This window comes from Dendropsophus ebraccatus, chromosome 9 (genome assembly GCF_027789765.1).
Source record: "Dendropsophus ebraccatus isolate aDenEbr1 chromosome 9, aDenEbr1.pat, whole genome shotgun sequence".
Taxonomy (NCBI): Eukaryota; Metazoa; Chordata; class Amphibia; order Anura; family Hylidae; genus Dendropsophus; species Dendropsophus ebraccatus.
The window spans coordinates 44,297,845-44,320,704 of NC_091462.1; the positions used below are offsets into that span (position 1 = coordinate 44,297,845).

Genomic DNA, 22,860 nt, shown 5'->3' on the forward strand with positions numbered 1-22,860 from the left:
TTTTATATATAAGAAATATAAATGAATGTTTACTGCTATACACCTTACAGATAGAAAGTATTGTAAAGAAAGAAAGGGGCAGACAAGCATACAAGTAGCATGTGAAATAGATAAAAAAAGATAATGTGCCACTTAGAATGCAGGTACCTGTTGGTGTCTCGGTGCTTGCACGTATCGTTACGATCTCAGGCTTTTTGCTGGTTAGCGGCTCATCGGGTACTACTGTATTTTGTGTTCTGTCATTCATAAAGAGGAAAAAATCATATAGATGTAGTAAAAAAAAAGTTATCATATAATGGAGTTTAAAAATCAGGTGTAAAATATGAAGAGAAGCTTGGTCAATCTACACTTGATTTCATTCATTAAATACATTGAATGTTTGCATTCTTTTGCAACTGTGTCATTACATATAACAATAGAGGGGCCGGAGATCTTGTGCCTTTATATCAAAAAAGACTTGAAGTTCCAGTTCCAGATCTATTCAGTCTGTAGCTATTCTGGCCCTTCTTGACGTCTCATGTTAAAAGGCAACAATTAGCCGACATGCACGATGCCGGCCAGTAGCGGATTATAATAGGTACTTTTCAGGCGGTAGCCCAGGACCCTGAGCTCCTGGGGGGCCCATGGCTGCCCAAAAAGACTTATACTTTCAGTGGAGTATTGTCTCCTGGCTACAGTTCTGCCATTATTTGCAGAAAATTGCTGCTTTTTTACTGAAATTTGGCACAAATCAGGGCATCATGACATTATCTATCCTGTACTGTGGACACTACGCTAGTACTGTCAAAGTTACAGTGGGGGGGGGGGGGGGCAGGCGTGGTGAACAGCCCGGGACCTATGGTAAAGTTAATACGCCGCTAATGCCAGCTGATCATTGTTTTTAAACACGACCTATCAAAACGGTAACAATAGCGGCCCATTTAAGAGACCTCTACTCTCTTCAATGGGCAGCCATACTCACAGCTCCCGTGTCTCCCCCCCCACACACACACACGCACTTGCTGCCTGTACATACAATAGCAAAGACAGCAAGTGGGGAAAAAAGAGAAAGTGAGCCCTGACCTAACAGGTTGACGCTCGCTTGCTCCTCAATATCAGGTCCTGTAATATGGCCCTTTCTCTTTTGCAAAGTGAACTATTGATCCTTAGTTGTGGCAGGGTATTAGGTCTAGTATTTGAATCTGAATATTCAAAAGAAGAACCTGTAGAGCCTCAGTTAAATGAGGTTCCATGGGTTCTTCTTTTGTATATTCATGTTTCCCAGGGAGCAATGCACCTAGGATTTCCCTGCATTGAGTGCTTTAACCAGCAGCCGGAAGTGTTATCTTTGGCTTGTCTCCCTGAGATCAGTGATCTGTTTTTCCTGTCCTGGTTGACTACCACTGGTGTTAGTATAACCAATTTTATTATTTTAGATCACATACTCATCAATAATAGCCCTGTCCTGTAAAGTGCTTGAAGGATGATCATTCTGGAACCAGTCACAATGCTTCTGTATTTCAGGAGAGAGATGGAATGCATTTTCACCTGCAAATAAAGAGAATAAGCAATAAAAGATTATCTATAATCCATCCTATCACTTACACTGTGAAGACTCTATTAATGGTTAGGTAAAGACTACTTATATATATATGTATCTACTCACTGCTGATGAATCCTGGTAGATGTAAGCCAAATCTCATCAGAGTCTCTTCATGAAGCTCCGATGCCTTATCCGCCTTCTTGGAGAAAACATCATGGGGCTCACTAGCCAAGGAGTTGAGCTGTGCAGTATTCACCTTTTTCCCTATGCTTAGAATAACAAAGAAGTAACCCTTACATTTGGCCTCGATTATATTTTGACGTAACTGGTGAAGCTCATGGGACTTTACTTCTCCAGTCAAAATGAGGAACATTACTTTCATGGTCCTGGGGTTGGGTGCACCCTCAAATACATGCTCCACCACATACTTGACAGCATTGCCCAGTGCCCGTGTTCCATATAGTTGTGTCATTTTTGTCTGGATAAATGCCTGAAGTTTCTCTTTTTCTGTGTAATCGGTCAGTCCAACATCAACTTTCACAGGGGGGAAACTGGCATTGATCTGATGTTCATAGGGGGCATGTTGGAGAACAGCTATACGAGCATGATGAGAAGAGGATTTAGGTTCTGGGCTAAGTTCCAGCTGCCCTATCACATGTGATACAAATTTCTTAATTTCTGCAAATTGGGCTGGATTTGTAGAGTCTGAACTGTCCACTAGGAAAGCTAGGTCAATATCTACATCAGTAGCGGCTGAACGTCGTAAACGAAGGTCTCCTCTGGGAATGGTGACTCCGCATTCACTAGGTGGTTCACAGATATCTATAGATAAAAAACATTGCGTCAACTACATTGTGTCTTTAAGTAAAATACGTAAGAAACATTTAGGGGCAGATGTATCAAGATGTATTTTGGACACATGCTTCCCTATGTGCAATGCCATGCCCGCTCCCCACCCACATGGTGAGCGGGGTGCAAAATAAAAAATATTGCACAATTGTTGGGGAAGCAGGGATCTTGCGCAAAAATAGGTTTTGGCTAAACAACCATGGTGGCAGCTTGTTTTCCCATGAACAAAAGAGTCAAGAATTTAAGGGTCAAGCAGTTGGAATCTAACATGCCTGATTCCTCTCTCCACTGACACCTTCTGTTGGAGTCAAGAGGCTTCCACACACTCGATGGTTTGACGGTTCTGCCAAAATTGTTGGGGTCAGCAAACTTATCACAAATTTATACAGGTCCCTTAGTTTTGGACCCAAATCTTGGAGTGGATATGAAGATATGCATTTAATACAAGTAAATGCATGATTCCAGACTAATTTATACATCACTAGGAAATATTTTTTTTTGCAAAATTTTTCCTGAACAATAATTCAGACAGCGATAAAAAAACAGTGCTAAACATTTCATACTACACATTTTTTTTTAGAAACAATTGCTTACCCAGACACACATGGCAGGAGAATATACGGCGAATGGTTTCATTGACTTGAGCACCAGAGCCAAGAACAAAAGCCTGGCCCACTTCTGTGTTATTAACCTGGAAGACACATTGACAAGCTGTTAGCTGTTATTCGTGGGGGGCACTGTAAATGCAGTAAAGTTTTTTTTTTAAGAACTACCATATTGTATGGGCATAATACAATCACCACAATAACAAACTTAAAGTGACACTGTCAACCCCTTTTTGCATTTTGACTGCTCTCCACAGGTGTAAAGGGTAAATGTTACAGCTTTCATTACTTATTTTATATCAGACCTCATGGTGCTTGTTCTGGTAAAAAGTCGTTTTTATCACCTGTGGATTGGTATATGTGGGTGGGGCCTTGCGGCCTTTGTGCCACAGAGCTCCGCCCCTAGCACCACTAACCCCCATATGTGACGTCATTGCCGCATAGTCCCCGCCTCCTCAGCAGCCATTGGTGTGGGAGAATCTAGGGATGGGGCCTAGAGCTTTAGGCTGGCCCTTTCAATGGCTGCTGAGGGGGTGGGGCCTATGTATTGATGGGGCGGGGCTAAGTGGCTATAGGGGCAGATCAATGTGGCACATAGGCCACAAGGCTCCGCCCACATATACCAATCCACAGGTGATAAAAAAAACGACTTTTTACCAGAACAAGCACCATGAGGTGTGATATAAAATAAGTAATGAAAGCTATAACATTTACCCTTTACACCTGTGGAGAGCAGTCAAAATGCAAAAAGGGGGTGACAGTGTCACTTCAAATGCTTGTCCTAGATTTCTAAAGTCTTTGTTCATAGTCTCAGTAAGACCATACACTTAAGGATGATCAACCTTTTATCTGTGATGGACTTTTCGTTTCCTTTACATGTTCCATATAGTAAAAATATCCTTTTAAAAGAGTCCATCACCAGGAATGAGAATAAACTACTTGAATTCCTAAAGAGGAGAAGTATGTAGGAACACTACCTTTGGTATTTTGATCGGCTGCTCTGTTTGAGAAAATGACTTTTATTCAATATGTATATAGTGCATTAAGGGATAAAGTAATACCCCCAGTGCTAATTTGCATATTAAATAAAAGTAATTTTCCTAAACAGCAAATCAGCTGATAAAGATAGCTTGTGTTACACATTAACCTCCATTATTCAGCAAATCAAGCAGTATATTATTGGCAAACCTTTAGGAAAACTACACCTCTAGTAAACCATTTCTGAAAGCAATACTGGGTTTTTATTTTGCACCAATATTGGGTTTTGTCCAATATTTGCTTTCAAAACAAAATAGAAGTATGTTTTCTAGCTTAGTACTAGTAATTGTAAAACATTCCCTAAAAATTTCATCAAATGATGTATAAACTAATGATATCTCTAGTGTGGTAGACTCGCAGCTTAGGGCTATGTTCACACAACGTATATTTTGGTAAAAGTATGGCCGTTGTTGCAATCGGCAACAACAGCTATACTTTTTATGAAAATATATGTTGCCCTGCCTTCTATGGAATCCCGGCCGGAGCGTATACACATAGTATACGCTCCGGCCGGGATCTCTCAATTTTCTACAGCTTCTACAGCTTTTCTACGGCAGAAAACCCTGTCAGTGCACTGGCTTTGGCTGCACACTCCATAGTGTGCTGTGGGGAGAACTCTGAACATCAGAACTCTGCAGCCCTAAAGATGATCCGCCCTGTACTGCAGTACCGTCCGGGATTATCTCTTCTGTGACCGGCCGTTCAGTTCTGACCGGCCGGTCTGTTACGTTGTGTAAACATAGCCTAAAAGTTATTGACATTGTTGCACTGATTTTTTTTTTATTGTTTAATCGCTTCCTGGATGCAACATGATAAAACTTTCTAAATAGTCTTATGGGATAGTCATAAAATATTTTATGACATTTTGTTGCTGATCAGGGAAAGATAGGTCTGTCAAACAGACTTTCTACTCTCCCTATGTTAGAAGCAGGAAGGGGGAGTGAGTTGCAAGGAAGCTCAAACTGTGGACATGAGAGAGAGAAATCTTGGGCGAAAAATCACACAGGCTGGAAAAAGAGAGGAAAGTAGCAGTCATTTTTTAGGAGAGAATCATATGGGTCATGTATAAATGTAGGGAGAAAGTAGAGCTCACACAGCAAGCTATAGAAGCTTTAAAAACAAAAGTAAGCAAAATTCTCAATAAAGAGTTATTGAGACTTTTTTTTATCAATATAAGTACAAAGAAAAAAATTACAAAAAAAGCTTTTCAATGAGCTCCTCATAGCCTTAAAAAAAACAAAATAGTTTGCTCACCTTCAAAGCATTTCCCAGTGCCCTATCTTCTCGGTTGGTGAGGAAAACAGAGGAAACTCCAGCATCATACAATTTAAGAACCGCTTCATTCAGCTGTACTGAGCCTCTAGTTGGGGCATTACTGAAGAAAACAGCCACTTTTCTTGCGAGGAACCCTCCACGTGCCCTCTTGAATGTATTTCTTGCCACAAAGGACATAACGGTGTCAAGGCTTCTCTGTTTTGTACTTGTTTTCAGCTGCAGGTCTCCAATCACTTTAAGTAGACCTGGCTTCCTTAAACCTTCCGAAAAGCGGACTTCTGTGGTGACCTCACTATTGTAGGTTAGCAGTGCTACACGAGCCCCTCGTGGACAATTGCTGTCTGTAATTGTAAGCTGGTTAACCATTCTCAAAACGGCTTCCTTCATGTTGTTGAATTGGTTGCGGTTCACATCAGTAGAGGTGTCAATTGCAAAGACCAAGTCAGTGGGGTACACTGGGCACTCTTTTGGACCTGAAGAGCGAGTTCAGAAATAATGTCATTAAATATTCCATGCAGTAAAAGTAATTTATTTAAAGGATTTGTCACACGCCAGATTCATAGCTACGCTATTTTGTATTCCAGTACCAGACCTGAAAAGTGCACCAAACTGCCTAATTTGTATACGGAATACTGTAAAGTAACTGAAAAGGTGCTAAGGATGAAGGTAAGAAAATAATATAGGGGCTAAGGATGAAGGTAAGAAAATAATATAAGTGCTACAGATGAAGGTAAGAAAATAATATTTATTCTCATTGCTACCAGCCCTATTGGAATATAAAGTTCCTCTGCTAATCCAGAATTTCTGGTCTCCATGCATACAGGGACACAATAAGACCATAATGGGTCTAACCCCTATTGGATAGAATAGGGGTCAAGCACATTATGGTCTCATTGCGCCTCCGTAACCATGGAGACCCATCTATAACACCTTTAAAGGGTTTTCTGGGACTTTGCAGAGCTACAGGTGTTTGCAGAACTACAACTCTGGCACATACACAATCAATAGGCTTGGAAGAATGTGGCTCCATTCATAGTGTAGTGGCCGTGTCAGGTTACTACATCTCAGCTCCCATTGATGTGAATGGCATCTGTACTACAGTAACCCTGTGCCACCTTTACAATGAATTCAGCCATCAGCACTCTTATTGTTTCTTTTAAGAGTCCTGAAAGGATGTGAATGTATATATCATAAAGTTCAGCTTCACTTCCTCTATCTTATACTACATTCAGATGGGGCAGCAGAAATCACTTTGTAATACTTTTTATTTAAATATTTTTACTTCGGACCTTCTTACTACTAATAAGTATGTGTAAATTACCGTATTTATTAACCATAGTATGTGTAATACCCCTATCCTCCTAGGATAGTCTAATACACTGTGTTAGTATTCAAAATGAATCCAAATCCAGTTATACTCACCATAGCAGCAAGCTGTATAGAATGGAGAGGATGATCCAAGATGGAAAAAAATAAGAAGAAATAATCAGAGCCTGAACTAAAGCATTTACCTTATTACCGCTGATATTACCTTATCTAATAAACATTATTTGACTAAATGACTAGAATATCATCTAGGACAGTCATGTCAAACTCTGGCCATTGGGCCAAATCTGGCCCGTGGTGCCATTATTTTTGGCCCGCCAAGCTTTTCCATTGCTGTGTTAAATTTAGACCACCTGACGTTGCAGCCGTAGAGTTGCTTGGACCACCCATATTATAATTTTGTAGGCTGCAGGCAGTTTTTGTTTTAGTAGTGCCCCAACACTGGCAATGTGGTGAAGTCATTGCGCGCGTCCTCCGACAGGCGCCCTCTGGAGCCACAGGAAGGGTAAGTACAAGCTAAGGGGGCAGTCATGAACAACTACAGTAGAGGCTGGCTTCTATTTTAGAGACTTTTCTTGAGAACTGGCTTCTACATAAGAGACTGTTGGGGAGGGCTGGCTACTATAAATAAAACCTTTGGGGTGGGCTGGCTACTATATAAGAGACTATTGGGGAGGGCTGGCTGTCTTCTATATAAGACACAATTAGGGAGGGCTGGCTTCTACATAAGAAACTATTGGGGAGGGCTGGCTGGCTTCTACATAAGAGACTTTTGGGGAGGGCTGGCGTCTACATAAGTGACTATTGGGGAGGGCTGGCTTCTACATAAGAGACTATAGAGGATTGGCTGTCTTCTACTTAAGAGACTACTGGAGAGGACTGGCTACTATATAAGAGACTATTTTAGGGACTGGCTTCTATATAAGACACTATTGGGGAGGGCTGGCTTCTACATAAGAGACTATTGGAAAGGTCTGGCTTCTATATAAGAGACTATTGGGGAGGGCTGGCTTCTACATAAGAGAATATTGGGGGCTGGTTACCATATGGGACACTATCGGGAGAGCTGGCTACTATATGGGTCACTATTGGGAGGGCTGGCTACTATATGACACTATTGGGAGGGATATAATGGGTAACTTTCATGTGGAAATTACTTTAGGATAGGCAGTGGCAGGAAAGCCGCATGCTGCTCTGAGAGTGCCAGAAACGCTGCCTGCAATCTTCATTAAATATCATGGTTGGCCCGCGACTTTGTCCAATTTTTTAATTTTGGCCCACTGTGTATTTTAGTTTGACACCCCTGATCTAGGACATTGGTCACCAACTATGTTGAAAATTAAAGTTTTGAATGGATAGAAACTAGAGATGAGCGAACTTCGAGCATGCTTGAGTCCATCCAAACCCGAACTTTCGGCATTTGATTAGCGGTGGCTGCTGAAGTTGGATAAAGCCCTAAGGCTATGTTGAAAACATGGATATAGTCATTGGCTGTATCCATGTTTTCCAGACAACCTCAGAGCTTTATCCAAGTTCAGCAGCCCCCGCTAATCAAATGCCGATCGTTCGGGTTCAGATGGACTCGAACCCGAACCCGATTCGCTCATCTCTAATAGAAACCAATAATCTAGGGTAATTTTTGGAAATTCTTAGAAATACTTACGGCATGTGTTTTTGATATTCTTAACAAGAGTACAATGCTGTAAAAGAAGAAAACATAAAAATATAAGTAACCTCTTCCAATCTGGAAAGCTATTTTCAAGTTGTCTAGGGTCCAATACTTTCCAATACTTACATCTCTTGTGCCTCCCCTCTCTCCCTTCAGGCCCTGAGAAAAAAATGTATTGATGGGAAATGTTTTTTTTCTGTATATACGATCCAATGTATCTTGACAACACATAGACATTTCATAGCATCATTATGTATTACTTACAGCCGGTCCTGGATATCCTGGATCTCCTGGAGCACCCAATGTACCAGGAATGCCAGCATTGCCCTGGAGATAAAAAGGACACCAAATGAGTAATAGAACTTGTTGTCTTGGCAGCAAGCACACAATCTTCAGTTAAAAAGACTCTCTGACTTCTAAGGAACTATAGATCATTATCCCTTAAGGCTATGTTCACACAACTTTGTTTTTTTAGACGTCATTTTAGGCTGCCATCATTTTGACAACAAAAGACATTCATTTCTTGATAAGCATATCCACAATTAACAAAGGATGGACGTCTTTTGGCATCAAAATGCTGTCTGGCCAAAAGGACGACCGAGACAGGATGTTGTGTGAACATAGCCTATAGCTTAAATTTACACTTACCCTGCGGCCCCTGCTTCCTTTAGGTCCAGAATCTCCATTTGTTCCCTTGTCTCCAGGATCTCCCTAAACAATACATGAGAACATCTCTGTTGGTATCACCATTTTATAAATTAACCTTGAACCTAATGGAGTTACATCACCTTTAGGACCTAGTCTATATAAAATGTAAGTGAAGATAAATGAAATTTATTCTATACACTTAGTTGAAATGTAAAAACTAAACAGGTAGTAAGCAAAAGACATGTATAGTTACTGATACAGGTGTGGGCTCCAACTGTCGATCAATTTTTACTCTTAGTCTAAAGGCCCTATTACACTAAACGATTATCGCTCGTACTTGGCCGATTACTGCCCGTTCCAGACGATAATCGTTTGGTGTAATGTGAAACGATAAAAGACCACGATCAGCCAACATGCACAGTGTCAGCGATGATCTGTTGCTCATTGCTCCCTGTAATAGGAGTAGCAACAGCACCGCTGCTGACTTCAATGAGCAGCCCAGATGATCCAAGGATCATCCAGGCAGCCCCTCCTACTCTCTCCATGGCCCCTCCCACTGCTCACTGTCTGTGCAAGTAATAGCACAGGCCAGGGCCAGGACAAAGGGTAGGCAGGGGTAGGCGATGGCCTAGTTCGCCATCTGGTGGTGAATTACAGGGGGGCCCTATTCTATTCACATAGGGGCCTCCACAAGCCTGAACCCGGTAGCAGGGTTTGTGTTAGAAAAGCAAACAGTAGAGGATGCACAACATCACTTACAATGTGTGGTGTGTATCCTCCACTGTCTGCTGCTGTCCCTGAGGTTGTCCTGATTGTCGTTCTGGGGGATGGGGGAGGAGAGGACACGCAGCACAAGCCTGCACCACATCATCAACAGGAAGGCCCCCCCCAGAGCTGTCTCCACTGCCTGACTATGGCTGTCCTTATCTGAGGTCCTGACCCTGCACAGCCAGGATGTCTGCCGGTGAGGAGGCCAGTATCAAGGAGGTTAGTGTATAACTGAGCATGTGTATGTCCATGTATGTATGTATGTATGAGTGAGTGAGGGTGCATGTATCTATGTATGTTTGTAAGTATGAGTGAGTGAGTGAGTGAGTGAGTATGTATGTATGTGTGAGGGTGCATGTATGTACGTGTGTGTGAGTGAGGGTGCATGAATGTATGTATGTATGAATGAGTGAGTAAGTATGTATGTGTGAGTGAGGGTGTATGTATGTATGAGTGAGTGAGTGAGTGAGGGTGCATGTATGTATGAGTGAGTGAGGGTGCATGTATATATGTATGAGTGAGTGAGGGTGCATGTATGTATGTATGAATGAGTGAGTGTGCATGTATGTATGTGTGAGGGTGCATGTATGTATATATGAGTGAGGGTGCATGTATGTATGTATGTATGTATGTGTGTGAGTGAGGGTGCATGAATGTATGTATGTATGAATGAGTGAGTGAGTATGTATGTGTGAGTGAGTGAGTGAGTGAGTGAGGGTGTATGTATGCATGTATGATTGAGTGAGTGAGGGTGCATGTATGTATGAGTGAGTGAGGGTGCATGTATATATGTGTGAGTGAGTGAGGGTGCATGTATGTATGTATGAATGAGTGACTGTGCTTGTATGTATGTGTGAGGGTGCATGTATGTATGTATGTGTGAGAGTGCATATATGTATGTATGTATGTATGTGTGAGTGAGGGTGCATGCATGTATGTATGTATGTATGTATGTGTGTATGAGTAAGTTAGGGTGTATGTGTGTGTGAGTGAGGGTGCATGTATGAGTGAGTGAGGATGTATGTATGTATGTGTGAGTGAGGGTGCATGTATGTATGTATGTGTGAGTGAGGGTACATGTATGTATGTATGTATGAGTGAGGGTGCATGTATGAGTGAGTGAGGGTGCATGTATGTATGTGTGTGAGTGAGGGTGCATGTATGTATGTGTGAGTGAGGGTACATGTATGTATGTATGTATGTATGAGTGAGGGTGCATGTATGAGTGAGTGAGTGAGGGTGCATGTATGTATGTGTGTGAGTGGGGGTGCATGTATGTATGTGTGAGTGAGGGTACATGTATGTATGTATGTATGTATGAGTGAGGTTGCATGTATGAGTGAGTGAGGGTGCATGTATGTGTGTGAGTGAGGGTGCATGTATGTGTGTGAGTGAGGGTGCATGTATGTATGTAGTTGTAGGCAGCAAGCAGGGAACGAGGCGGAAGCAAGCACTGACCTGACAGGTCTGCATTCATTTTCCCCTCAATACAGTGCCATGTAATACAGGTTTTAGTTATGTTTCTTGGCGTCAGCAACAAAGACAAACTTCCTATTTCTGTTTAACCCTTCATTTATAATAACAGGTCATAAACTACATGCATCAGGCAATGTAAGGAGCAGTCAGCAGGAAAAGGCACCAACCCAACGTGTTTCAATCATTTAAATGGCATTTTTAGCCATGCATAAGAATACCACTTTTGTAATTGAAATGCATTGGTTTAGTGTATTTTTGACTGGTATTGACTGTTTTATGAATGTGAAGCATATGTATTGTGTGAAGTAGTAAAGGCAAGCAAGGCAAGTTTATTAATACTCACAGACCCAGAGCTTTATTATACCTGCCTGAGCTCATAATCTCACTGAAGTATAAGTGTGTATTAGCTGGATTTTTAAATATACTCATTGAATAACTTTACTTGCTTCTCTGAATTATTTTTACCTTGACTCCTGGGTATCCAGGAAATCCAGTTTCTCCCTAAAAAAAAAAAAAAGAAAAATGTACTTTAAATTTCTTAGCTACATGAGGTTAGAAGCGAAATAGTAGTATCATTCTGCATCTACTCTACATAAAGTAAATAATAAAACCAAGGAATTGCCAGAAGGAAAGTGCAATCCTAAAATGTAATCGTCTGCCTGCACTGTAACAAGCATGGTAATTTCTCTGCTGGCAATGTTCATGAGCTTGTAACTGGCTCAACACTAGGTACACACAAATACATTCAGCCCTGTAACAAATAATTTCCTTTTATGACTCTAGAAGATATTCTTACTAACCTTTCTACCCTTAAGTCCTGGTTTGCCAACTCCATCTCTTCCATCATCTCCCTATAATAAAGAAGGTGGATGGGTTAATTTTATGTACAGTACATCTGGTACAGACTTACTCAACAGGAAATTACAGTAGATTGATATAAGTCAGGGGATTCCAAATATTCACAGAAGTATATGTGGAATCTTTATGATGGAGACTGTCCAATGTTTAAAGAGTAAGGAGTCAACTCACTGTCTCTCCACGTGGTCCAACTGGTCCATCAGATCCTTTGGCTCCCATATCTCCTGGCTCACCCTTAAGAAAAGAAAAATGGAAATTCCTTTCATAAAATATTTTAATAGTAATCAAATCTTTCCTACGTTCTTGTATGTACTGTGAAAGTCATTACCCAACCCATTGGAAAAAGTAGGACTCCATCAAGATCATAATCAAAACGTGAGGCCTTGTGCAAAGATTTGGTGGAGGCCCCGTCCCACCTCTGGGACCCCAGCCCCACTTGGCTTTTTATTGCAGTCACATATATCAATTTGTATAATGTCTGCTACCATTATGACACATTGGTTAAATTCCTGGCAAAATCCAGGCTAGAATATACTAATACTAACATATTGATGGTGACACTGTGTGAACGGGCCTAAGGGCCTAAAAGAATACACACATTTACTTTACCAGATGAGACAAAATGTTGACTACACATTGACACATTGATGGAATTTATCAAAACTGGTATATCTGCACAGCGGTCTTACCTAAATTGCTGCCCCCATGCCCCATGCTGGATTTATTAAAAGCTGGATGCCTCTTAATAAATCTAGTGAATCGGGAACATGTAAAGTCTGTCGATCTTGGTTTTGAACTTAAGTGTTACGCAATTTTAGTAAATTTTCCCCAATGGGGAATTCTAAGACAAACTGCATAAAATGCATTAAATTTATCCCAGTGGCCAAAACTGTTTCATACATTCATGTACAGACTGTCTAGTCTAAGTTTGCATTGTTGAGTTTTGGTTTACATCAACTTTTATTTGGTTACCTTCAGAGATAGGTAATGTGTCAAAATTTGGTGCATTATTTTGGAGAATGAAACAGAAATTTAGGCCATACCCTTGTTCCATCCATGACACACCCCTTCCCCCCTGTTCTTTTTTGGAGCACAACAAGACAAAAATGTCTCAATGGCTGTGTGCTACAATTGTGGTGCATGTGAAGGCAAAATTCTGGTGCCTGAGGCATAGTAAAATATAAGCCATTGTTCCTTTAGATTTATATTGTGAAAACAAAAAAACCTTTAAGGGGGAGATTTACTATAATGGCCATTTTAAATGGGTGCTATCATTACCAATAAATAATGTTAAACCAGCAGGGGAGGTGATATATTACATCTTTATATGTCTTTGCCATTTTCTAAATGAAATACTGTACATTACTATAAAATTGGCCACTAGGTGTCTCACTAAAAACTGGAGTCGAGGCTCTGTCACTAAGGTCATTTGGTTTTTAGTAACAGCAAAAAAAAAAGAGACCAAATGCAGGAAGTGATGTCAGGTGTCCCTCTGCTCTGCACAGACTGGCCAAGCGAGGAGAATACTGATGGGCGGGTGGCTGTACATGGCCCTGTGCACACCCCTGTACACTGCTGCAGCTGAGATTTAAGCCTTAGCATAGAATTACAACATATGGTAGTGTCATGGAAGCAGCGATAAAGACAGCAGTGGTGTGTACTTGGAAAATGGTGCGTATATGTGATCTATAGTGAGTTGTTTGTATTTATGGGAGTTAGGCTATGCTTATGGAAACTCATATAACCTCTTTTTTATTATGTTATCGATCTGCTTTTATATCTTACTAGAAGATCTTTCTGCTATAATATCTTACCAGAAGAAAAATGCATTGCAAAAGTATGAGAGTGAACTGTTAAGAGCATTTCTCAATGGCATCCTGTCTCTTAACAGATAGGGAGATAAAAATAGAGACGTGTCAGTGATTTATGTAGGAAACCCAACAGCTGGATATACAGACCTTGCGTCCAAGTTGTCCAGGTCTGCCACGATCACCAGCGGGTCCAGGACTACCTCCTGGTCCCTAAAAGAATAGGAGTTAGCGTAAAGCTCTTATCAGACAAATCCCTATACATTTCACTAGACACAATGTCATTTTAAGGCTCTGCAATGTAAAACATATGGCAGTAATCTAACACCACTCAAGATCTAAGAGGATTTATTACAATTTCAAAGTATCGTACCGGCGAATCTGTTCCTCGGTCTGCTAGGTTTATTATGTGTTGTGTACTCACAGTATACATTCCACACCAAGGCCTTTAGATAAGATTTACTGATTGGCCCCCTCTCTAGGGTTGTTACTATGCACAGAATACTTATTCCATATCCTCTGAACCATCAGAAAAATCTATAATAGGTTATGTTGTAGGAATTAGACTCTTACTCTTGGTCCTGGGAGACCTTGCTCGCCTCTTGTTCCTGGAGTACCAAGCTGTCCTGGAGAACCCTAGGGATCAAACATGTATACACTAAGTCAAGTGCTTAATAAGAAGGTACCACTAAGATATAACTGATTGTCACCTACCTGAGAACCTCTAAGACCTTGTTCTCCAACTCCACCCGGAGCACCAGCACCTCCTCTGTTACCCTACAGACAGATCAAAAATTGTTTTGAAATATATATATATATATATATATATATATATATATCTTAATGTAGAATAACAGTAAATTATACAAAATAATAGAATATTTAGTCATCTTACCTTAAGTCCAGGAGGTCCTCTACGACCCTGAGACCCCTGTCACATAAAAAACAACAGTATTTATGTATTCACCTGTTACTGCATCAGAGACCTGTCTAGGAATAAAAGGGAATAATTCTACTAATAGCATCTTAGCTACTGTGAGAAAAAGTATATTGGGACATCATAACTCAATTTTATACAAAAGTTTTTTTGTTTTTTTTTGCTGATTCAATAGGATTCCCTGCAAAAAAGGACACATTCAAACTCATGCTGTTTATGGAGGTAAGCAATGCTTGTAGAGAGGAATAGAGCAGCTACTATAGGGTTGTGTCTAGTTGCAAAAGGTATTATATACTACTACTAGTCCCTTAATGTAATTGTAATTATATTTACCGGTGCATTCATTTAAATGGTGAGACTTTTCTACCACATTAAAACTGTTGACCCCCAAGGGCAAAGGGTTGATCAGATCCAAGGGGGAATTCCCAGGGATTATTCAAAGAAAACATTTTTCTTTCAACTCAACTGGTTTCAGAAAGTTATAGATATACAGATATAGAAATAGATATAGATATAGAAAATATAGATTTGTCATTTACTTCTATTTAAAAAATCTCAAGTTTTCCCATACTTATTAGCTGCTGTATGTACTGCAGGAAGTGTTTTATTTTCTATCTGGCACACTGCTCTCTGCTGACATCTGACATCTGCTGAACCCTGTCTCGGTTTTCTATGGTAATCCCCATAGAAAACTTCTCCTGTTCTAGACAGTTCTTGTCTCAGCCAGAGATGTCAGCAAAGAGCACTGTGTCAGATTGAAAATAAAACAAAATTTCCTGCAGAACATACAGCAGGAAGACTTGGGATTTTTTTTTTTATAATAGAAGTAAAATACAAATCTTTATAACTTTCTGACACCAGTTGATTTAAAAGAAAAAGATTTTTGCTGGATAACCCCTTTACCCCTAAGGGACCAAGCCTGTTTAGGCCTTAATGACCAGGCTCATTTTTCAAAATCTGACCTGTCTCACTTTATGCGCTTATAGCTCAGTGATGCTTTAACGTATGCTAGCGATTCTGAGATTGTTTTTTTCGTAACATATGGTACTTTATGTTAGTGGCAAAATTTGGTCACTGTCTTGTGTGTTTTTTGTGAAAAACATCAAAATATAATGAAAAATTTGAAAATTTGGAACTTTACGAACTTTGAAATTCTTTGCTTCTAAAAAAAAAAGGCACATGACAAAAAATAGTTAGTAAGTCACATTATCAATATGTCCTCTTTATTCTGGCTTCATTTCGTAAACATATTTCACTTTTTTAGGGTGTTACAGGGCTTAGAAATGTATCAGCAAATTATCAAATTTTCATGAAATTTCCAAAACTGATTTTTTTAGGGACCAGTTCTTTTTTTAAGTTGATTTAGGAGGCTTGTATACTGGAAACCCCCATAAGTAACCCCATTTTGGAAACTAGACACCTTAAATAATTAATCTAGGGGTAAAATGAGCATTTTAACCCTACAGGGGCTGGAGGAAAGTATTCACAATTAGGCCGGAAAAAAATGGAAAATAGAAATTTTCCAATAATATATTTGTTAAGATTAAAGTATCTCATTTTCATAATAAACATGAGAGAAAATGCACCCCAAATTTTGTAACGCAGGTTCTCCTGAGTATAATGGTACCCCATATGTGGCGTAAACCACTGTATGGGCACACAGCGGGGCTCAGAAGGGAAGGAGCGCCTATTAGCATTTCCAGTTCAGATTTTGCTGAAGAAGTTTCTGAGCGCCAGGTCCGTTTGCAGAGCCCCTGTAGTGTCAGCAGAATAGAACCCCCCAAAAAGTCACCCCATTTTGGAAAGTACACCCCTCAAAGAATACATTGGGGTGTGGTGACCATTTTGACCCCACAGGTATTAGAGGAAAGTATTTAAAAGAAGACAGTAAAAATGAAAAAATAGAATTTTTCCAATAACATGTTTGTTTAGTTAGAAATTTCTCATTTTCACGAGGAACAGGGGAGAAAACTCACCCTAATATATGTAACGCAGGTACTCCTGAGTAGAACGGTACCCCATATGTGGGCATAAACCACTGTGTGGGCACACAGCGGGCCTCAGAAGGAAGGGAGCGTCAATTAGCATTTTCAGTGCATGATTTTTCTGAAGAAGTTTCTGAGAGCCAGGTGCGTTTGCAGTGCCCCTGTAATGTCTACAGAATAGAACCCCCCCAAAAGTCACCCCATTTTGGAAAGTACACCCCTCAAGGAATTCATCTTGGGGTGTGGTATGCATTTTGACCCCACAGGTATTGGAGGAAAGTATTCAAAACTAGACCGTAAAAATTAAAAAAATTGAATTTTTCCAATAACATGTTTGTTTAGTTTGAAATTTCTCAATTTCACTAGGAACAGGGGAGCAAAATCACCCCCAAATTTGTAACGGAGGTTCTTTTGAGTACAATGGTACCCCATATGTGGGCATAAACCACTGTATGGGCACACAGCAGGGCTCAGAAGAGAAGGAGTGTCATTTTAGTTACAGGCAATATGTGGGTGTTTACTGGGGTGGTAATGGACAATCTTGGGGTGTTTACTGGCTATCTGAGCTGGCAACAGGCAATCTGGTGGGGTTAAGGGCAATCTGGGGTGGTTACGAGCAGTCTGTGCCAATCTTGGGTGGTTATGGTCAATCTGGGGTGGTCAAGGGCAATCTGGGGTGGTTACGGGCAATCTGGGGGTGTTTACTGGCTGTATGGGGTGGTTATAGGCAATCTTGGGGTGTTTACTGGCTATATGGGGTGGTTATGGGCAATCTTGGGGTGTTTACTGGCTATCTAGGGGTGGTTACTGGCTATCTGGGGTGGTGATGGGCAATCTGGGGGTGTTAACTGGTTATCTGGAGTGGTGACGGGCAATCTGGTGGTGTTCACTGACTATTTGGGGTTGCAACGGGCAATTTGGGGTGGTGACGGGAAATCTGGGGTGGTGACGGGTATTCTGGGGTGGTTGCGAGCAATCTGGGGTGGTTACAGGCAATTTGGGGTAGTTACAGGCAGTCTGTGGCAATCTGGGGTGGTTATGGGCAATCTGGGGTGGTTACGGGCTGTCTGGAATTGTTATGGGCTATCTGGGGGGATACGGGCAATCTGGGGAGATTACGGGCAATCTGGGGAGATTATGGGCAATCTGGGGTAGTGACAGGCAATCTGGGGTGGTGACGGGCAATCTGGGGTGGTGACGGGCAATCTGGGGTGGTTATGGTCTGTCTGGGATGGTTATGGGCTGTCTGGGATGGTTATGGGCTATCTGGGGTGGATACGGGCAATCGGGGGTGGATACGGGCAATCTGGGGAGATTACGGACAATCTGGGGAGATTACAGGCACTCTAGGGTGGTTACAGGCAATCTGGGGTGGTTACGGGCAATCTGGGGTGGTGACGGGCCATCTGGGGTGGTTACAGGTAATCTGGGGTGGTTACAGGTAATCTGGGGTGGTTACAAGTAATCCAGGGTGGTTATGGGTAATCCAGGGCACTTGACTTTGGTGACAGGCGTAAAAAAGTGCCAGCACCATTTGGAACAAGCGATCAGTGGTATATAGTATATACCGCTGATCACTTATACTGGGACCACACCGGGTGGTCACTGATCATTGCCCCATGCTCTCCGCCACCTCCAGTGGTGGAGAGAATGAAGCTTTGATCATTTTTAGGAATCCATCACTGTGAACAGAGTCTGTTCACAGAGATGGTGGCGGCCATCTTGGATCAGATGGCCGCCCAGGGAGGGGAGGGTCAGTGACCAGGTCACTAGGGTTAATTTTGGGGACGGGGGGGACATGTTCTCATCTCCTCTCACTGTGGATTCACGGTGAGAAGAGATGACAGCGTTCAGCTGCGCTGGCAATGTCTGTTACCGGTGGCCGCCGTTATACTGATAATAACGGCGATCGCCGGTGAGGGGACTTGCCGGGACTGACCCCACACTCTGCCCCAACCCCTCAGCTACCGGAGGGGGCTGCGGGCATTACCGGCGCCGCTGCACTATTCTGCACCATCGCCATAAAGAGCTGATGGCAGCAGAATAGAGCCCATTAGTGATCGCCGTAAAAATCCGTATCGGCGGTCACTAATAACATAATACATGTATTCTCTGGGTCATTACGGTTACGGCGATACCACATTTGTGTAGGTTTTTTTAACAATTATCACTTTGGCGCAATAGAAACTATCTTCCTAGCAAAAACCCACAAAAACTGTCGCCGCATTGCAAGATCCATAGCGTTCTCATTTTTTACGCGACAGAGCTGGTTTTGGGCTTATTTTTTGCGGGAAGATCTGAAGTTACTAATAATACCAAGTTTTATATGTATATGACTTTTTGATCTCTTTTATGACGTATTTTCTAAAGTGGATTGATAAAATACAGCTGTTCTGGTACTGTTTTTTTTTTTTTTTTTTTACAGCGTGTGTCGTGCGATATAATTATTGATATAGTTTTATAGATTGGGTCATTATGGACGTGGCGATACCAAATATGTATAGGATTTGTGTTTTTGATCACTTTTATGTCACGTTTTATTGGGTATAGGGAATGTAATGCATCTTTATTATTGGCGGGGGCTGGGGGGGCTGTGTTGTGTTTGGTGCAAATTTTTTTCACTTTTTTTTACTTTTACACTAGTGTACATTACTGTACACTAGTGTAAAATACTTAGATCACTGATACAATACATTGCAGTACCTGATGTACTGCAATGTATTGTATCATACCTCATGCTGACAGGCAATAGCCACAGCCATCCCTGTCAGCATCAGGCATCTCCATGGTGACCCCGGGGACCTTCATTAGGACCCCGGGATCACCATGGAGACATCGGAGGACCGGACGGCGCCGTGGGACATCGCGATCACGTATGTGACCCACGGCGCCGTCCGGGATCCACCGGGACCCGTTAGATGCCACTGTCATGGTTTGACAGCGGCATTTAACGAGTTAAACTGCCCGAAGCGGAGAATCCTCCACTCCGGGCAGTTACAGGAGGGTGTCAGCGGTCACACTGACCGCTGATCACCCGTCCTGCAGCCCCCGCCGGGCGGTAATTTATTCCAATGCGCCCGCCGTTAAAAGGCGTATGCATCAGAATAAAGCCCATTTGTGGCCGCTGTGAAAAGGCAGCATGGCGGTCACTAAGGGGTTAATGATTGGCGTGCAGGGTACTTACATGGCCAGTGCTCCATTCATTTTCAATGAGGCTTCCAAACATTGACAAGCTCTTGTCTTGGCAGTCTTGCGAAGCTCAATAGAGAAGGAATGAAGCACTGGCCATGCATGCTGTGCTCCATTCATTTCAGGTACAATTGTTTTCTTTTCTTGTAACTGGAGGGAGTCACATTAGTCAGACCCTTAAAATGACACTGTCACCCCCTTTGTGCATTATGACATCTCTACACAGGTGTAAAGGGTAAATTTAGTGTTTTTCATACCTTATTTTATATCATATGTCATGGTGCTTGTTCAAGTAAAAAGTCATCTTTTATCAACTGCAGATTGCGTTAAGTGGGTGGGGCCTCACGGCATTAGCGCCACTTGGCCCATCCACCACACCACCATTGGCCTCGCCCCTTTGACACCCATTGGTGGCCCGACCTAGAGGGGGTGACCTTTAGGCCAGCCTGTTCCAATGGCTGGCAAGGGGGCGGGGCCAACGGTAGCATTGTTGGCGTGGCTAAGTGGCGCTAATGTCGCAAGGCCCCGTCCACTTAGCACAATCTGCAGTTGATAAAAGATTACTTTTTACTTGAACAAGCATCATGATGTTTGATATAAAATAAGGTATGAAAACCGCTAAATTTACCCTTTACACCTGTGTAGAGATGTCAGAATGCAAAAAGGAGGTGACAGTGTCACTTTAAGTTTTTATCTGGGAACATAACTTTAACCTGATGTCTTCTTAAACTATAAAACATCTTTCCAATTTCTAGCAGAAAGCGTAAGAAATTTAGCCCTTTTCCAGTATGGAAGGCGTTATTGAAACAATGTTTTGCTGCACACCTCGCTTCTTGTTCCTGTACCTATACCCGCTCCTCATGGCAATAAAAGATATCACAAAATCATAATATTTCGGAGTTACTTACAGTTTTTCCTGGGCCACCAGCTGTTCCCGGGGGACCATCTCTTCCAGGCTCTCCCTATTCATAACAATAAGACATAATACATCATTACTTCTAATAAAGAAAGATTTTGAGGGAACTTTGCGATGATTTTCTTTGTAGTACTTTAAGTAATTCTTTTCAATTTTACCATCAAAAGACTTTTTTTTTTATAAACTGAAAACAATGAAAACCATATGTTAAACTAGTACTTTAAAGGCAGTGTACAATTCTTCTTTGAAGACTCCAAAAGAGGCAAGTAATCGTAAACTAAACACTAAACATTACTTTGGATTTTACAATAAACAGATAATTTTTTCTTAAAAAATGTAAGAGTATAAAAGAGGTGAACAAGTAGAATTCACATAGCATTCCACTACTACTGGAAAATTTCACCAGAGTATACACTGCATGTAGAAAAGAAGCACAGTGTAAATAAAAAGCAACAAAACAACTTAATAAACATGTAGTCAGAATAGCTTATAGCTATTGAGTTAATATGTGATCTTAATCTATGACTGTATTTCTCCTGTACACTTAAGTAACAGAAATCAGAGATACTTTACCACGCTTCCTGACTCTCCCTTTGGACCTCTTGGTCCTCTCTGAGTAGAATCTGTTCCTGGCTCACCCTAAAGCACAAATAATAAAGATAAAAAACGATGAGAGACCATTAATCACATTCTTTTTTATTGTTTGCTTTGTTGCCAAAAGACCAATACTTCACAATTCTACCCTGAGCCAAATGTTGTGCGCAATTATAAAAAAAAAAAAAACAATACAATTCATTCCTTGTAGCATTTCTCAGATTTCCAGTTCCTTTGTTTTCCCCCAACTTTTTGATTTTTTTTTTTTAATGTTGGGGTTTACTAATTAGAGTGTACCAGTGGACTCTGGTCCACTGGTACAGCCAAGGCTTTTTGGTTGGGCAGCAAGGATTTCAATTGTAGTAGGGGATTCTGAGTTAATAAAGTTTTTAGTTTAGAAAACTAAAAAGAGCAACTCTGCTATGGTATGTTAATCCATTTGTTCATTGAACATACAGATGGTGACACTGCAGAGAACAGAACATTTTTTGCTGTGTTCCATTGTATTCCATTTACAGCTGTAAAATTAGGGGTCTCAGTACTGAAATACCCTGTGACCCACATAACGTTGGGGGACCCTTTCAACATAAGTGGAGAATCCAAAATGGACTCTTTCTTTAATAGATGGTTTAACAAATTGGGTGAATGAAAACCTCACCAAAAAACCTTTTCATGTTTTATAGGCGCTCATATATTTGGTATAACTATGTTACTTTTTTGACATCAGGTGTTTATGCACATGATCACAACACACATAATTACATTGTACTAAATAAACATTTATTTTGCGTCTTTGTTAGCAGGAACTTGTAACTAGCAAAAGACATTAGTTATAATAAATCTGTGGGTCTACTGTACAATATTGCTGTACTAATGGCTGTTGTACCAGTGGGCATTGATTGGCTGAGCGGGCTGTCACTACCAAGATGAGTCAGAGCCAGAGCACTTAGCTCAGGGCTGCACAAATGATCACTGGATTGTTCCTGTGGCCCTTAACTTCCATTATTTGATGGCCCCATATTTACTATTACACAAGGAGATGTGGCGCTGAAGAGAGGTAGATTTTTAACTTGGTATAATGTTGAAAACAAATGGTCAACTGTCAGCTGTTTGCTGGGCCCATTACACTGGGTAATATCGACTTCATTGGTCAGTAATTGTCCTTTATAATAAGGCTCTCAATGAGGTTCATTTTAGGCTTCTTAGACATTGCAAAACATGCATGGAGGTAGAGAAATCCCTGCAGCTTCATACTATAGAGTCTTTGGATACAGTAGGTTTTGAAAGATCACATCATAGTTTTGTGCCAAAACGCAGATCATTCTGACAATTTTTTTTTAATAATAATCTTTACATTATGTTGTCTCCTATATTAGGTTAAAAATTCTTTCAACTAA

The 22,860-nt window shown here is 41.2% G+C and overlaps 1 protein-coding gene across 1 annotated transcript in view; it reads right to left on the bottom strand.

Moving 5' to 3' along the window:
• COL6A3 (collagen type VI alpha 3 chain) overlaps positions 1 to 22,860 on the bottom strand; it is a 105,373-nt gene that overhangs the window by 14,073 nt on the left and 68,440 nt on the right. The window contains exons 24-42 of the mRNA XM_069983142.1: positions 21,443 to 21,508; positions 20,862 to 20,915; positions 14,738 to 14,773; positions 14,557 to 14,619; positions 14,416 to 14,478; positions 13,993 to 14,055; positions 12,206 to 12,268; positions 11,977 to 12,027; positions 11,642 to 11,677; positions 8,933 to 8,995; positions 8,549 to 8,611; positions 8,411 to 8,443; positions 8,279 to 8,315; positions 6,712 to 6,723; positions 5,269 to 5,762; positions 2,966 to 3,062; positions 1,646 to 2,344; positions 1,425 to 1,527; positions 148 to 236 (exon numbers count right to left, since the gene is read on the bottom strand). Coding sequence (XP_069839243.1) covers positions 148 to 236; positions 1,425 to 1,527; positions 1,646 to 2,344; positions 2,966 to 3,062; positions 5,269 to 5,762; positions 6,712 to 6,723; positions 8,279 to 8,315; positions 8,411 to 8,443; positions 8,549 to 8,611; positions 8,933 to 8,995; positions 11,642 to 11,677; positions 11,977 to 12,027; positions 12,206 to 12,268; positions 13,993 to 14,055; positions 14,416 to 14,478; positions 14,557 to 14,619; positions 14,738 to 14,773; positions 20,862 to 20,915; positions 21,443 to 21,508 — 2,185 coding nt within the window. The remainder of the gene's footprint in view (positions 1 to 147; positions 237 to 1,424; positions 1,528 to 1,645; positions 2,345 to 2,965; positions 3,063 to 5,268; positions 5,763 to 6,711; positions 6,724 to 8,278; positions 8,316 to 8,410; positions 8,444 to 8,548; positions 8,612 to 8,932; positions 8,996 to 11,641; positions 11,678 to 11,976; positions 12,028 to 12,205; positions 12,269 to 13,992; positions 14,056 to 14,415; positions 14,479 to 14,556; positions 14,620 to 14,737; positions 14,774 to 20,861; positions 20,916 to 21,442; positions 21,509 to 22,860) is intronic.